The 16,879-nt window shown below is 51.9% G+C and overlaps 2 protein-coding genes across 9 annotated transcripts in view; one reads left to right on the top strand and one right to left on the bottom strand.

Annotated features, from left to right (window-relative positions):
- Gbx1 (gastrulation brain homeobox 1) overlaps nt 1-8,709 on the top strand; it is a 20,805-nt gene extending 12,096 nt beyond the window's left edge. The window contains exon 2 of the mRNA XM_050123703.1: nt 8,159-8,709. Within this exon, the coding sequence (XP_049979660.1) occupies nt 8,159-8,709 (551 nt within the window). The remainder of the gene's footprint in view (nt 1-8,158) is intronic.
- A 2,841-nt stretch (nt 8,710-11,550) lies between these two features.
- The window catches only part of Agap3 (ArfGAP with GTPase domain, ankyrin repeat and PH domain 3), a 50,952-nt gene continuing 45,623 nt past the window's right edge, over nt 11,551-16,879 (bottom strand). For 5 of the 8 annotated variants that reach the window (XM_050123680.1, XM_050123678.1, XM_050123675.1 and 2 more), the window contains 6 exons: nt 15,488-15,628; nt 13,792-13,946; nt 13,596-13,686; nt 13,227-13,449; nt 12,335-12,590; nt 11,551-12,205 (listed from right to left, as the gene is read on the bottom strand). In XM_050123680.1, the coding sequence (XP_049979637.1) occupies nt 11,999-12,205; nt 12,335-12,590; nt 13,227-13,449; nt 13,596-13,686; nt 13,792-13,946; nt 15,488-15,628 (1,073 nt within the window). In that variant the 3' untranslated portion in view covers nt 11,551-11,998. The remainder of the gene's footprint in view (nt 12,206-12,334; nt 12,591-13,226; nt 13,450-13,595; nt 13,687-13,791; nt 13,947-15,487; nt 15,629-16,879) is intronic. The other 3 variants (XM_050123679.1, XM_050123677.1, XM_050123683.1) reach the window with 1 other exon arrangement.

The following is a 16,879-nucleotide window of genomic DNA, read 5'->3' as shown; positions in this document are numbered from 1 at the left end:
TTTTTTTTTTTTTTTTTTTTTTTTGAGACAGGATTTCTCAGTGTAGCTCTGGCTATCCTGGGACTTGATTTGTAGACCAGGTTGGACTTAAACTCACAGAGATCCACCTGCCTCTCCTTCCTGAGTGCTGGGATTAAAGGTGTGCAGCATCACTGCCCAGCACATTTTTCTCTTTTTCAAAAATTTACTTTTAATTGTGTGTTTGTGTGTCTGTGTGTGTGTTTATGTGTGTGTCTGTAGGGAAGTATGTTGTGTGTTTGTGTATGTCTGTGTATGTAGGTATGTGAGGTTCTCTGTTTATCTGTGTGTTAAGTGTGTCTGTGTCTGCATGTAAGTATGTGCATATGAATGAATACAGGGATCTCCCTGGACCTGGAGTTCCAGGTGATTGTGAGCCAGCTCAGGTGAGTACTGGGAAAAAAGCTTAGGTCCTCTGCAAGAGCAGAATGTGCAATTAGCCTCTGAGCAATCTCTCCAGAGCTAGAAAATACATTTTCAAAGAAAAGGAATACCAGCTGGTAAGATTCTGTTCCACACGCTCTCAAAGGCAAGAAAGATCTGGTGGGAATTCTGTCTCGGGAATAACGGGAGAAGAAGTGATACTTAGGGACAGGCCTTCTTCTGTGAGCACGCTAGGTGTAAGCTCGGTGATTAGAGCCTGTGTGTATGGAAAGAAATGAGGTTTACACTTGGACCTGATAAGAAGGCAATTTAGGGCTGGAGAGATGGCTCAGTGGTCAAGAGCACTGGCTGCTCTTCTAGAGAGAGGACTGGCTCCAATTCTCAGCACCCACGTGGTGACTCACAACCATCTGTAACTGCATCCCCAGGGGATCAGATACTCTCTTCTGCCCTCTTTGGGCACCCGGCACACATTTGGTACAAAGACATGATTGCAGACAAAACATTCATGCAAATAAAACTAAGCCACACAATTTAAAAAGGTTTTCTATGGGGGGGCACTGGACAAGAGCTGTTACTTTGAGCAGAAGGCAAGGGGAAGAAAACCTGCTGGAAACGCTGGAATGAGCGCTAGGTTTCAGAGACCGAGATTCCGGATGTGGTGCAGTGTCCCCAGGTGTGGGACTTAGAACATCATCTCACCCTTTCTCAGTTCCATTTCCTTCACCTGACATCGGGTTAGCGACTCTGCTGTCTGTGCTGATAGAGTGGAGCAGCCCTACATCTTCAGCCTTCAGCCAGTGGCCTAAGGTAGAGAAAACAAAAACGTGGAAAAGGCGCAGGAAAGTCCAAGGTTACACGGAAGCATCCTGGGCAGCAGTGATGTTAGAGTCCATGAAAGGTCATTGGGTCTGAGACAGCCTGGTGTCCTAGTTTGCTTTCTGTTGTTGCAATAAAGCAATTTGGGGAGAAAAGGGTTTATATGGCTTCATTACAGCCCACCATCAAGGGCAGGAACTCAAGGCAGGAACTAAGGCAGAGGCCACAGAGGAACACCGCTCACTGGCTTACTGCTGACTTACTCAGCCTGCTTTCTTATATAACTCAAGATGGCCTGCCCAAGGATGGCGCTATCCTCACTGGTCTGTGCCTTTTCACTCAATCATTAACCAAGAAAATGTCCCCAAAGACGTATCCACAGGACAGTCTGGTGGAGGATATCCCTCTATTGAGAGTCTCTAGCTTGTGTCAAGACAGAAAAACTAACTGGAACACGTGGGGACTTGGAACTCCCCTGAGCTTGTCCCGGAACTGGGAGAGGCAGAATCGCAGTGATCTAGCAAAGGTCCTCCTGTTTCTGTGGAGTGGGGAATGCCAAGGGGCCGGAAGAGAGTGCAGAGAAAGGAATGCTGCTTATGTGCATCAAGTGATGGAGACAGTGGCGTGCCAATCAAGTCAAAGGGTTGAGCAAAGAAAGAGCTGGAAGGGGACTGAGACAGTCCTGGCCCGCAAAGGAGTGGTTCGGTGCTGAGGGCTGGGAAGTGCAGCTAGATCTCTCTGGGGAAGTGACCTGGGGTTTCTCCGGCCTTTTCACCCCACCAGCTGGAAAAGAATGACAGTCTAGGGAGTACGAGAAGGGAGGGTCTTTGTCCTGGGAGCCAAGTAGGGCAATGTTGGTGCTGTTGTTTTTCAAGAAGACGAGAGAAGTCAGAACTTGGGGCTTCTTTCAGCCCCACAGGCAACTGCTGTTCTCTAAGCCTCAGTAGCTGGGACAGCGAGGAACAGCTCAATCTGAGCATGTCCTGGGGCCTATGTCTGAAGACGTCCCTTCAATGGCATTCATCGTCCTTGGTGACTCCAGTGTAGCAGGCAAGTCTGGTGCTGTTCCAGGCTGGCCTCGAACTCACCATCCTCCAGTCTTGACCTCCCCGGTGCTGGGATTTCTGACAGGCACGGCAATGCCCAGCCTGAGCACTGTATGGTCTCTCTGCTGGGAAAATGCCTCCCATAGATTCTGTGTGGCTGGTGAGCTCCTCTCTAGCCCAGCTGGACCCATTTATCCCTTTTATTTTTGAGATTATAATATAGCTACAATATTTCTCCCTTCGCTTTCCTCTCTCCAAACCTGCTCATATACCCCTCCTTTCTTTCTTTATAATTCATGGCCTTGCTGGGCAGTGGTGATGCACGTCTTTAATCACAGCACTTGGAAGGCAGAGACAGATGGATCTCTGTGAGTCGAGGTCAGCCTGGTCTACAAAGTGAGTTCTAGGACAGGCTACAAAGCTGCAGACAAATGCTCTCTCTCAAAAGAAAAAGAAATCATGGCTTCTTTTTCATTAATTGTTATTACATGCATATTACTAAATACAACCTGCTCGGTCTGTATCACGTTACTCTTATATGTTTTCAGGGCTGACCACTCGTTGCTGGGTAACCAATTGGTGTACTCTTCTCTGGAGAAGGCTATTTCTCCCACTTTCTCCCTTACCTGTAGTTCTTTGTCTAGTGGACGGGGCTTCCAGTCTCTGGAGCCTCCGCCCTTCCTCTGAGGCAGTCTGAGTGTAACCTCTGTACTCCGAGGGGTGGCAGCTCTTGACACCAACTCTCTGAGTAACTGTAATTCAAGCTTTGCAAGTTCGGGTTCTCCAAGTCCAAGAGGAACTTATAGTCCCTAGGTCCTATAAGTCACAAGAGCAGTCACAGTGACTTCTGCCTGTTTCCTACTACCCAGCCTTCTGCACTGTCACCCGCCCCCGCCCAAAGCCAAGGCTTCCCTACAGGCCCTGGGGTCACAGGGAGCATCGCACACACTCTGGCAGCAGTCCTGACATTCCCACACATGAGGTCAGGACCTTTCTGCCTCCTCGGCAACTTCTACCTCAAAACAGTTTTATTTTGCTTTAGTTTTATTTTATTTTATTCCCCTTCCCCAGAATCCTTGTTTTCCATTATAAATTGTTCAGTGGAAGCTGGTCATGATGGCTCACACCTTTAATCCCAGCACGGGGGAGGCATACACAGGTGGATTTCCGTGAGTTTGAGTCCAGCCTGGTCTATGTAGTTAAGTACCAGGACAGCCAGGGCTACTTAGAGAGACCTGGCCTCAACAACAACAACAACAACAACAAAATTTAAGATGTTCAGTGACATCTTGTTTTATCAGCTGAGTCCATTTTCAACTGGAAATTTTCTTCTGTTAATCTGACGTCTGTCTAGTCCAGTTCCTCTAAATCAAACTTCACAAATAGAAAATTGATGAGAAAAGTTTGACAGCTAGGCATGACAAACCCAAGCCATGTAGTCCCTCCGTAGGCAGGAACAGGAAGATCGCTGCAAATTTAAGGCGACCTTGGTCTCCATAGCAAGCTCCCAGGCACTGAGTTACTTTGAGAGACTTGAAGTCAAGCAAGCAACAGGCTTCCTTAGTGCTTCTGTTTGTTTTTAGTGAACCACAAAAATGTGGGATTTTTATTTAGACTCTTTCGCTATTGACATTTATTATAAATCAGATAAAGAAAAACAGCTTGCATTTCTTTTCCCCCTCCTCCTCTTCTTTAAAGCAGGGTCCCACTTCACAGTCGTGACTGAGGCTCTCACTGTGTCCATCAGAGAGCCCTGAATCCCTAAAGGTCTGCCTGTCCCGTCTCTGCTCTTTGTGTTGGGATTAAAGGTGTGTGTACCACCACACCCAGCTGCATTTCTTTCTTTCCTTCCTTGCTCTTTCTTTTGAAAAACGATGCATTCATTTATTTCATGTGTGAGTGCTTTGTCTGCATGTATGTACGTGTCCCATGTGCATCCTTGGTGCCCCAGAAGGCCAGAAGAAGGCATCCAAACTCCTGGAACTGGAGTTATGGGTGGATGGTTGTAACGAGCCATTGCTCCAGCCCCCTGCATTTCTTTCTTAACTAAGTTACCAGGAATTGGTAAACTGTGTGAGCTTGCTGCCTGCGGGGCCATTCATTCCTGACCACTGACTCCATCCAGGTTCTCAGTGTGCCCTCTGCTGGTGGAGCAAAGAGCAAGTGACAGCAGCAAATGTGTCCGTACTGGGGGTTGGGGTTGGAGCGAGGAAACGGTGCTGTTCAATTTGTCCGTCCCCGGCTCCTCCATTTTCCCTGTCTCTGTAAGAAACTCAGCCTTCCACTTTGTCTGGTTCATATTCAGTTTCCTGCTCCCCTCTGCCTGCTTTCCCCGCTCCTTCAGTCGCCCCTCTTTGGGATGTCTTCATTGTTCCAATGGCTGTCCTCTGAGGCCAGCTTTTGGTTGTGTGTTCCCTCCACTGCCCCACCCCCACCTCAGTCTAGAGGTGGCTTATCAGAGTCTTCACTGTCACAGTCATAAAGGCCCAGGCAGAAACTCTTGCCCCTGCCACTCAGTGCCCCACGGGGATCAAGAAACAGTGAGAGGCCATGAACCCTCGCTCCTCTTGCGGCTTTAAAAGTGGCAGGGAGGGTGGCCTGCGTGTGTGGGCTGGAGTTTCTGGATCTGTCTAAAGACAGAGGGATGGATGAGATGATCTCAGGAGGGCTCTGCTGGATGGAGGAGCGGGGAGCCTCCTCTCAATCATCATCAGTTTAGATTTATTGGATGACCCCCCGGGGGCTTGGCGCTGTACTAAATGGTTCCCTCTATCCTTCAAGCCCCGAAATCCAGTTTCTGCCCTTTTAACACTGTTTAAAACTTTGCACCATTGGGTTATGTTTTTCTTAACATATTATTAATTATTACAGAGTATGTTTTTAAAATTGAAACCATAGGACTTAGTAATAGTGCTGGGATTTTCTTCACTTCCTTTAGTGCTTTAAGATCCTCTAGGACTCTTCTGGGTATGGGAAGATGGAGGCACACTGCACACTGGGGTGCGAGTGTAGGGAGGGAGTCATCCTGATGCTGGGAAGGGGTGGAGCTGAAGGGGGCTATCTCAGGAGGGCCTGAGAAAGGGAACAGCTGGAGAGAGGGAGAGAGCATGCATGCCTGTCCTGGAAATAGCTACTTTTATTTTGTTAAATATTTATTAAATGCCTATTCTATAGGTAATTTTTAAGCTAACAAAGCTATAACCGTGAATAAAATACGATTGAAACCCGCATTTTTGTGAAGTTTATATTCTAATAGGAAGAGACATAGTTTGCTTTTTTTAAATAAAGTGAATGAGGTTGACATCACTCACATATTATGGCAGCAGATGAGTCCAAGAAGCATCCAAATTCTAAGAGGATGACAAGGAAGAAGGGCCAGCCCGAAGGAGCCAGGGAGGGAGCCAATGCCTGATCTGGGGAGAAATGTGGTGTCCCCAACAGAGACAGGGCTAGGGGCAGGTGGGTACAGAAGACAGGAAAACCACTAGGAGAAGCAGGTTTGGTGGCTAGAAAGGGCCCAGCTCTGGTCAGACCTGAGAGGCAGACTTGTGGGGGAGGGGTTGGATAGGACCATGAAAGGAGAATAAGAATATTGTCCTGGTGGAGTCTGGAGATGGGGAGGAGGGTTTCCTAGGTCAGCTGCGACAGCGTAGTAAGGGTGAAAGCTTGGAGGAAGGTTGAGACTTCCATTTGGGACTTGAGAAGTGTAAGTCTGTGCAAATGAAAAAAAAATGGTATGAACAAGATCCCTTAGCGAGAAGAAGGAGGGTACCCATGTCCCGAATCTTTAGCAAAAGAGTTATTTGCTTTTATCTTGTTATTGTGTGTGAATGAGTGTTGGCCTGCATGTATGTCTGTGCACTACGTGCATGTGGTGCACATAGAGACCAGAAGAGGGTGTCAGATCCCTTGGAACTATAGTTACAGGCGATTCTGAGACATGTTGTTGCTGGGTCCTAGGAATAGTCCTCTGCAAGAGCAACCAATGCTCTTAACCACTGAGCCGTTTCTCCAGCCCTCAGGCCTTAATGTTGCAGAAAAGAAAATATTTGTGACTAGAGCTGAGGTAATATTGGCACTTTTCCGAGGCACCTGAATGGCAAAGCTGCTTATGGGAAGGTAAGGGGCAGTTTGGATCTTGGCTGGTTTGCTGCAAGCTGGGGTCTGGGCAGCATGAAGGTGTTGGCTGCAATAGTAGGGTTGGGGACAAGGCCTCAGAGGATTCTGAGGAGAAGGAGCAGGCCTGAAGGAACAGGTGTGGACTCACTGGGAGGGAACAGGTTGTTGACTCCAGGCCAAGTGGGAGGGTCTACAACAAGGGAGGGCCAACTGCTCGCCTTCCCTTCCGGGTGCTATGCCTTTGTACAGCCTTCCTCTTACTCTTAATTCCCTGCACCCGGGATCCCGTTTGCTGTGAGCTGTAGTCTCACTGCTGAACATGCCCAAGGGCTGTGGATGCAGTGTGGGTGGCGTGGGCGTGGCGGTTGCATCGCTGCTCTCATCCAGTCTACCTTCACTGAGCTCCTAAGTCACGGCTTCCTTGGGTTCTTTCCTTACTGATTGCTGGGCTGTCTTTTAAATTCCTATTGTTTTCTTTGGGCAGAAAATAAAGAACTTTGCAAAACTCACATACACACACACAAAAGAAAAAAGTAGAGGAAATTATGTGTGTATGTGTGAGATAGAGATAGAGATAGAGATAGAGAGAGAGAGAGAGAGAGAGAGAGAGAGAGAGAACAGCTTTTGAAAGTTGGTTCTATCCTCTTGGCATGTGAGCCTCAGGGGCCCAACACAGGTCACCAGGTTTGGCAGCACCCACTATGCTGGTCTCTACCTTAGTTTTTTTTGAGACAGGGTCTCTCACTGAAACTAAAGCTTACTATTTTAGCTACACTGGTTAGCTGGTAGCCCCCGGGGTCCATCACTGCCCTGTGGCTGGGGGTACAGGTGCGAGCCACCACGGCTGACCACATGTGGCTCTTTATGTTGGTGTTGCAGATCTATAGCCGGTCCCTCGTGCCCGTACTGCTAAGCCATCTCCCCAGCCCTAAAAAGCATTTGAAATGCGTTAGCAGTCATGACAGAGATACAATTAAAACCAGTGATTTAGATTTTAGAATTAAGTATAGATGAAAATACTTATATCCTGTGATAACACAGTCCCCCACATTCCCTCCAGTCCTCCCTGCTGACGCCGGGCTCTCCTCCATTGGTGCCGTGCAGGCAGTGCTGGCAGGAGAGAGATAATGGCTTGCTGACATTAAGGATGAGCCCTAGAAAGTTTGGTCACAGATAAGGAGGTGTCCATGCTGGGCGCTTTCCCATCAGGGCAGTCTGGTTAAGAGCTGGAACCAGGTAGACGAGGAGGTACCATTCTCCAGCCTTGTCAATTTCTTGGCTTCAGACTTGGAATGAGACCAAATGACTCTGCAGTTTCCGTCTTGACATAAGATTCTGTGACCTAGATCTAGTATGTGTGTCTGGATACCACTTGCTCTTGGGATTCCTGGGAGCTCTAGCTCCCTCCCGCCAGCTCCCACATTGTTTCCTCCCGGGACTGCTGGTCTGGGTTTGGAGGGTGGGTACCAGGTTTGGAGGAAGCTGGGAGGTGGTAGGGAGCATGAAATGGGGTGGTGGGAAAGTTGGGGGGTCACTGTCATACTGTTGCCTCTCTGCTTTCCCATAGTGAAGTCTGCTGGTTAAAAACTTTCTTCCCATTCTTTGTTTCCCCTAACCCTTTCTCCGCGCCCCCTTGGATGCCCATCTTGTCTCCCGACCCATCTCTTCCTCTCCGAATGTGCTGTTTCCTATTGTCAATGACTCATTCCTGGCCATGCTTCCACGTGCCGCTCCTTCCCCATCCATTGGTTTCTCCACTCCACCCCCCACAGCAGAGGGGAAGGTGTACAGCTCAGATGAGGAGAAGCTGGAGGCCCCAGCAGGAGACCCAGCAGGCAGCGAGCAGGAGGAAGAGGGCTCAGGCGGTGACAGCGAGGACAGCTTCCTGGACAGTTCTGCAGGGGGCCCAGGGGCTCTTCTGGGACCTAAACCGAAGCTAAAGGGAAACCTGGGGACTGGTGCTGAGGAGGGGACACCAGTGGCCCCAGGGGTCACCACCCCTGGGGGGAAAAGCCGAAGGAGGCGTACAGCCTTCACCAGCGAGCAGCTTTTGGAGCTGGAGAAGGAGTTTCACTGCAAGAAATACCTGAGCCTGACAGAGCGCTCCCAGATCGCCCACGCCCTCAAGCTCAGTGAGGTGCAGGTTAAGATCTGGTTTCAGAACCGCCGGGCCAAGTGGAAGCGCATCAAGGCTGGCAATGTGAGCAGTCGTTCTGGGGAGCCCGTGAGAAACCCCAAGATTGTGGTGCCCATACCTGTGCATGTCAACAGGTTTGCTGTGCGCAGCCAGCACCAACAGATGGAGCAGGGAGCCCGGCCCTGACGGGGCTCCTAGGGACCGGAAGGCAAAGGATCTGCACCTGTCCCTGCCCAAGACTCATTGGGTGCTGCCCACTAAAGGGGCCTCGTGGACCCTGCTCCGGGAGAGGTCAGCTGTGCTCCCCGGATTGCAGATATGAGTGTTTGGCCTGGGACTGTGCTGGAGCCCTCAGACCTAGGGATTTCAGGGGTGCAGGGTTCAAATTCTGATCCCCGAGAGCTTCTGGAGCAGAAGTGGACTTCTGAGGTGGGGATACGAAATGCCCAGGACCTAGAGGGTTCCATGGCTAAGGCCTGTGGGAGCAGCTTCTAACAGAGGGGAGAAGTCCTGGGTGGTACCAGCCTGGGGCCACAGTTCCTTATTTATTTTGTGTAAAGTTTGTATATATGGAACTATTTTATCTTTGTCCATCTGTACTCCTACGGGGCACATGGGACAGTTGTTTCCTTGAGCCTCACCTAGTTTGTCCCACCCTACCGCTTTGTGAAGGCGCTACTGTGCTGTTCAGTATAAGGACATGCAAAGACATGAGATGGAACTGTAATGGCCAAAGTGAGGGGTTCTTCAGCAGCCCCCTCTTCCACTCTTAAGCATCCCTCCATAGTGCATCCAGCCCCCACCCCACCCTCCTGTTGCCACTGGCTACTTTGTCCCCACTTCCCCAAATCTTTCTGCTCCTGGTGTCTTCTCTTAGGGAGAGGTGGCACACTTTGGGGAAGAGACTCAATTCAGTTTGCATTGAAGGGAGATCCCAGTTTAACTTGGAGAATGTCCAGGTCACCTACATAGAGGACACTGTCCTGTCAGTGACTAGGGCAGGACAGGAGGCTCACTCCACCATGCAAGCTAGATAAAGAAGTGATTCCTTTACAGAGGGAACAGCTTCATCTCTGCCTTCATGGCTATCTCATACGCAGGACCTGGGGCAGAGACCCAGCGCCTCTCGGCTCTTGCGATCTTAGCTGTGCTCTCTCCTGTCCATTATTACATTTGGAAGGGTTAGGCTCCCATCAGCCTCTTCTACTACAGAGCAAGGTGGGTTGAAAGAAGCCACTGCCGAACTGATAGGACAAGAGTGAGTCCAGGATGGTTCTGGAAGGTTCTGGGCAGAGATGATGGGTGGACAAATCCCAGGAGCAGGGCTCTAGACATCTGCAGACGTTGGGGCAAGGAGACTGTTAAGAGAAACGCACTGTGGCTGCTGCTGGGGTAACGAGCTTTTGGGGGAGAGACGTGACCTGTATGGATTAGGGAGAGTGGAAAACAGAAAAATGAACAAGCTGGATCAGGCAGCTGCCAACAAGGGAGGAGTCCTGCCTTACAGGATGCTCTGGCCACGGGTGAGCCTCAGAGTGGCAAAGGTGTCAGTTTCACATTCATGTACGTGTTGAATACTTCTATGAGACCAAGTCAGTCTGTCCTTAGCAGTTCATCTCTCCCAAGCAATTCTCTAGTGAGAACATAGATCTAGAGTAAGGTTGTCTCTTTCTCTGGTCCTTGGAAATTTAACTCCAATAAGGCATGGTAATTTAACCTTGAATACGCAGTCCAGGTCCAGCTCATTCCCAGCCAGGTGGACTGCAAAGTCAAGAGACTTGGATCCCTTATACTTGATCTACACAGAAGTCAACACAGAGGTTAAGCTCTTGCCTCTTCAGCAGAGCTGGACGGAGTCCAGGTTCTGAGAGGACAAGTGACCAGCATCCAGGCTTTTGGCTTTCCATACAGCTTCAACTGTGCTAAGCATGGAGCCAGCCCAAGCAGCTTGTCTAGCGAGTCTGGAGTTAGCCCATCCTGTGTCCGGGAACCAAGTCCTGTACCTACTTATGGCACTGTTCAGATTCTGTCATGTAAGACTCTTAACAGACTTGAAAGGGGGGATGTGGATGAAAAAATAAAACCTGGTTTCCTCTCAGTAGCGTTATTTGATTATTAACCGACATTCATTGGTGGGTTAAGTGCCCTGGCAGAGCAGCAGCCCATCACCTGTTCAAGATGTTTCAGAAAATATGGGCCACTAGCAAGGTGGTTTCAGGGATAGAAAACAGATCCAGCACTGAAACTCAGTCAATTCTCATCCATTATAAACTAGAAGGGAGGCATTTCCCCAGGGTTCTTTCAAGAATAAAGGGACATGGCAGGAAGAGAAGAGAAGGGGTCTGCTTCCAGCTTTGCTCAGGACAGGGTAAGTTTAGAGTGCTGCTGGAGGTCGCGGTGGCTCTTGGCCCTGCCCCTCCCTTCTCCTCGAAAGGCACGGGGCCAGCCACTTTATCACACAGCTGTTCTTGTCACTCTGGGAGAGCCTCCACGCAGCCCTGAAGCCTCCCTCAACACTAGCCACTGCGGTGTTGGAGTCTCTCTGGAAGAAGCAGAGGCTATGCCATTGCACACTGGCCAGTGCAGAGCGTGCTTACTCCACAAGAATGCCAACGACAGCAGAGATCACTGGGAGTTTTCAGGAGGGGGCGGTGAGAGGATAAGGCGGTACGAAGCAGGAAGTAGAGCCAGCCTCCTCTGTCATAGGCAGGTTTGCTCTGTCAGCTTCCCCTGCCCAGGACGGCCGAAAGAACTGACAGGAGATTCCAGGGCAGGTGGATCTCTGAGTTCGAGGCTAGCCAGGTCTACAGAGCAAGTTCCTGGACAGCCAGTGATACACAGACAAACCCTGCCTCAAAAAATAAATAAATAAACAAATAAAAATAAATCAATTATAACCATTAAAAAAAAAAGAACTGACAGGAGGAGGTAACTAAGGAGAGCAGGAGCCATAAATCTCAAAACAGAAAGTGGAGGTGAAGGTCGCTCTGGGAAGGTCAGGAAACCGAGCACAGAGAAGTGACGCCACACATACAGCCTGGTTTATTGGCTCATCATACACACACCACGTATATACACAAACATAAATACTCCGATGTACAAATTTTACATGGGACTCACAGACTGGCCCCCTGGTCTCTCATCTGGCACCCCCATCCTGTGTCCTGTCCTTTCCCACCCATTGCAGGGTGAAGGCTTGTGGGAGCTGTCATGAGGAGGCAGGGTTCTGGAGGAGGGAGAGGTCCTGCCCCCCTCTCCTCACAGGTACCTCCAAAGGGTTCTGTCCCTTAATGGCACCATAGGGCAGAGGGCTGCACAACACACTCCTGCTCTCTGCTGCAGCTCAAATCCCAAAGCTCTCCTCCATCCCTTGACCCTTCTCTCGTCCTCTTCTTCACTGTGCATCCCTGCTTCTCCATCTCTGTGTCCTCCAGGCCATGGAGTCCTTCTGGTCCCTCTGCCCTCTTCCTGAGCTTCATAGGAGACTAGGGCTGCGGTGCAGCTCTGCAGAGGAATTGGTGCCATTGGCAGGCTCTCTGTTGGGAGTGGGTGCTAACCCACAGCCCTCCACAGGGCACCCATGCTGAATCAAGATGTCCGCACATTCCTGGCTGCCAGCCCGGCGGGCATAGGCCAGCGGAGTCAGACCCCGGGCATCACGGCTCCTCACATCCACCCCGTACTGCAGGAGAAAGCATATTCACAGTTGGCATATGTGGAAGGAAAGGCTTCAGCTCTCAGGGCAGGGGAGAGGCAGCTTCTGAAGGCTGAGAAGGGGGGCCCAGGACAGGCCAGAGGTACCCAGACTCACCCAGATGAGCAGCTGTGTAAAGACCACATTGGCCATGGCACTGGACAGGTGCAGAGCTGTCCTCCCATCACCATCCCCGTATGTCTCGTTCACCTCCTCCTTGGACCCATGGGCCAGCAGCATCACCAACAGCCGCAGGTCATCCTCCACCACAGCCCGGAGTAACTGCTGCCCCAGCGGCACATCCGAGCTTGGTAGCGGGGCCAGGAAGAGCTTCTGTTCATACTTGGCCCGGATCCAGCGCTCCTTTTCCTCTCTATAAGCACAGGCCCATCAAGGCATGAGGCAATGAAGGAAGCAAGCATTTAGGCAGGGACTAGGGAGGACTACTGCAACGATGAGAATGAAGGCACAGAGGAGCCCCAGGGCTCCCAGGGCCCTCAGAGGGGCAACAGGTCACATAAATAGGATGGTACTGAGTAAAAGGGGAAGGACACTGAAGGGAGACCTCTGGGGCCAGTAGGGATACGAGGGCAGAGAGGGCAGGAAGATTCCAAGCAGGCCTGAGCGACAGCTTATCAAGCCGTCTGAACTCTTTGCAATTGGTAGCACTGGAACAAAGCGGGTGACAGCTTGAGAGGGGGCCATGGCCACCCTATCTACCACCCATTCTCCCCATCTCAGCATGCAGGCTTGCACACAGGAGCCACACAGTGATATGGGTCCTGCGCATGCGGCTCCTGCTGGCCCCTGACCTACCGATAACAGCTCAGAAAAGGCCCTGTTGTTGTGAGACGCCTGAGTGACAGGTACCAGCAGGGGAGGGACACCCCCAGAGGCCAACCGTCAAGCAGAGCAACAGCGTTTTAACCCTTCTAATACTACCAGTGCTATAGGTCCCCCCCCCCCCCGCAGTGGGGCCTGGCTGTCTCCTTCCTGGATACTAGCTTACCTGCAGGCTTCGGGGCCTGGCTTCGAGTAGCCATCCAGAGCCCCCTCCCAGACACTGTTAGCCAAAGCATTGCCCATTGCAGTCATGACAGCTAGCAGTTCAGGTGGCCAGTCATCAAGGTCCAAGGAGCGAACCCGGGACAGGTGAGCCCCCAAGTGTCGGTGGATCCCTGAACACTCGATACACATCAGGGCGCCCAGATTCAGGCTGGCCCAGTCTGGATCTATGTGGGCAGAGGGAGAAAGATACAGCAGGCGGCACCCAGAGAGAGGGCCCTTGAGGAAGGTCACCCCTTCTGCATACTGTCCACCCCTCATGCCACCAGAACCCTAGACACCCAGCTCCCAGATCTATTGTCCTTGTACTCACTGGGGGCTTCACAGTCAATACAGAAGCTGTTGCCACGGACCGTGCGGACAGCCTGCACAGCCAGAGCTGTGTTCTGGTTCCCCAGCCGAGTCTGCCATGAGGCAACAGAGATAAGGATAGTCAATCAGTCCCAAGTCCCCTCCCTGGCTCTCACCCAGCCAGGCTCTCCAAGCAGGCTCTACCACCCCATGCCAACCTTGTCCTTGGCGCTGCGACAGCCCTGGAGGCTGGCGAGGATTTGGGCCTGCACGCTCTGTACCCACAGCTCCCGTTCTTCTGCCGTTGAGGCCTCAAAGTGCCAGGTCTGACCGGTGAGGGACACCACCACAAACTCAAAGGACTCCTCTGCCTCTGGGGAGAGGACGTTTACACTATTAGGGCTCTTTGCCAGCATACACACCCAGGGGCACACCATTGCCATAACTCCATTCAGATCCTGCTTCACCAACACTCATCCTTCTTCCTCAAATAGCCCACGACAGCCCTAGGGCCGCACTATTTAGGATCATTCACAAGCAGGGAAATTGCCTGCTCAAGACCAGTCTGAGTCCTTGTCCTCCATTTCTGACCACCTGTGGAGTCAGGAAATGATGAGGGCCAGTACTCGCTTCCTGACCATACCAGAAAGGGACACCGTGAGAGGGCATCCGGAGGAAGGTGAGCTAAATGTCTGGAGAAGGAGGTGACGGGTGCTAGAAGGCACATACTGGGCAAGGAGGCGGGTGCGAGCACCACCCGAACGTGTCAGCTGCAGCCTCCTCATTTTGCAGCTCATTAAACCCAATATTCCGGACGGCGTCAGCACAGGGCTCCTGGGAGCTGGGCCCCTCCCCCACTGCCCTGGCATAGACAGGCAGGAAGGGCAAGTGGGTGGGGGAAGACATGTTTTCTCCAAGAACTGGAGGATGGGAACCAGCAAGAACCCAAGGACATCTGTAGAGGCAATAGTGGCCAACACCAGGGCTGCACTGTGACCCCAGGATTGTGCTCTCCCACTCTGCTCCCCTAGACCCCTTAAAGACAGACAGATCTATTCCCAGTGGCCATTGTCCCTAAAGAGCTGCCAGTAGGCAGTGTGACTTGTCATGGGGGCTAAGAGAGACCTAGTACTTATATGGCCTTAGGGTGAGCCATGCATTCTGCCAGGGTCTTCCCTGATCCTAAGTTTTTGCTGCTTCTCTGCCACACTTGTGGAAATCTCCCCCTGCTGGCTCCTGCTCTGGTTTCCCCACGTGTAAACTGGAACCTCTCCTCTCCAGCCCCTCCTCGCGCTTTCATGCTCACTCTACCACCACTCGGGAGGGCTTGAGTCCCCGACCACAGGACACTGTCACCATGACTTTGTATCCCTGTCCAGATTCACTTGAGCCACGCCCACCCCCACAACAGTCAGGACAAAGATGAGGACTTGCAAGTTCACAGATGCTACTTATGTAAAGAACTCCCCCCGGGTGCTTGGGAAGACGCTGGAGGAGCAGTGTCGTGGTGACAGAGACCAACAGAGAAAGGTCAGAAGAGCATCTTGACCACTGAGAGCACACGCGTGAGGCACCCGTCACATCCCCAGAGAGCACTGCCAACCCTACATGTGTGAGGAACCTGTCATGTCCTCAGCACGCATTACACTCATGCTAACTGAAGAGACACAGAACCAGCCTTTCTCGGCAGGTCTTGGAAGCTCTCATGCTGCCTGCCTTTCTCCAGGAACGACAGAAGCAAGCCCAGCTCAACAGGAAGGATTCAGTAAGGTGAAGGGTCTAGGTTACCAGAGGGTCATGAGTACTTCTTTCAGGAATCATTCATGAGAGTGTTTCCTCCATCTATCACAAGAACAACTGTGCTTTTACGGTACTGCACCCATATCCCACTGCCCACCTCTGGGTCCCCCTAACCTTCAGCAGCACTGCTGGGGCCGTCTGGTCGGGGGGTCCCGGTGGTGCTCTTTTTCCGGCGGTGCTTCTTCCGGTTGGAGTGGGGAGATGGGGGAGGCTCCAGCTTGGGGCTGGAACTGAGTACCTCAGCTGGGCCACTGGCTGGTGAGGGGAGAGGTGGAGATGTGTGGGAAGAGGGAGGGAAGCTGGGCACAGGGTATGGGGAGAGCCAGTCCTGCTCACTCTAGGTGGGTGTGCAGGGCACCTTCTCTGGGCCAGGGACTGCCCAGGCCTCCCAGCCCCAAAGCCCTGAAGGAGGAGAACTAAGAGTTGGAAACTTAAGCAGAGCGGGATAAAGCAGAGGGAGGCAAGAGCTTCTGCAGCCTGGAGGGGTGGAAGGCGGGCGGCCCAGGGAACTCACAGGGAGCTGAAGCCCCAGCAGCTCCGCACCAAATTTATCCTCAATCACACTCCCCGCTCCTCACAATTAATAGCAGAATTAGAAACAATCAGGGAGCTGCCTAATTACTGTCAATTAGAGCGCGCTAATCAAGCTCCGCTCCCACACCCCGCCCGGCGCTCACCACTAAATGTCAAACTTCATTAGAGGCAGACACACTCCCTCCCTCCCTGACTACCATCTTCCAGACTCAACAGAGGGGCTTCACCAAAGCCCAGACAGACCATGGGTCGGTGACCCAAGGGAATGGCCCTGGCTCCATGCTTACTTTCCCCAAGGTGGCCTTGCTTCAGGATGGGGACATGTAGGGGTTCTTCTAACTACTGGGCCCAGAGCACAGTAGCTGGGCTTTCTGTTTGTACTGGGAGTGGGGAAGGGTCTGCGAGAGGCCTCTGTGAGAAAAGTAAAAGTGACCCAACCCCCTGCCCAATGAGCTCAGGAGGGTGGGCGAGCAGGGCAGAAAGGGTCTGTGGCCAAAAAGTTATGGGGCTGGGGGAGATAATATTTGGGAAGAGCAATGGAAACAGGATGATGAAAGCCAGTCTCCAGCTCTTTGGACAGCAGGCCCAGTCAAGGGAAGCAGGACATGGGCAGAAGCCTTTCAGGACAACCCTTCAGGGACTAGGATGCTCTCTGCAATGGCAGGTCAGTGCTCCCCAGACATGGCTCTCACTGTGTACAGCCCCCAGCCTCCAATCTCCCTATTCTGCTTCTCTGTCCCCCTGCTGAGAGGCTGATGAGCTGACTGTGCAGGGGGCTGATGGGGATGCAGAAGGGCTACCAGCAATGCTTGGGGGCTCAGGAAGAAGGAGCTACAGAGGGCAGGCCTGTAGGCCTGGGGTCAGAGAAGCTGGTTGTTGGAGACGGGACTGAGTCCCTGAGGTACCCAGCCCTGCAGTATACAGTATCTGAAACAAGCAGTGAAGGATTCCGCGGGGCCCACCCCATCACTC

Source organism: Alexandromys fortis, unplaced genomic scaffold, assembly GCF_014885135.2.
Source record: "Alexandromys fortis isolate MF-2015 unplaced genomic scaffold, M_Fortis_MF-2015_v1.1 scaffold_217, whole genome shotgun sequence".
Lineage (NCBI taxonomy): Eukaryota > Metazoa > Chordata > Mammalia > Rodentia > Cricetidae > Alexandromys > Alexandromys fortis.
The sequence above is the reverse complement of the archived record's forward strand: the minus strand, read 5'-3'. Positions and strand labels throughout refer to the sequence as shown.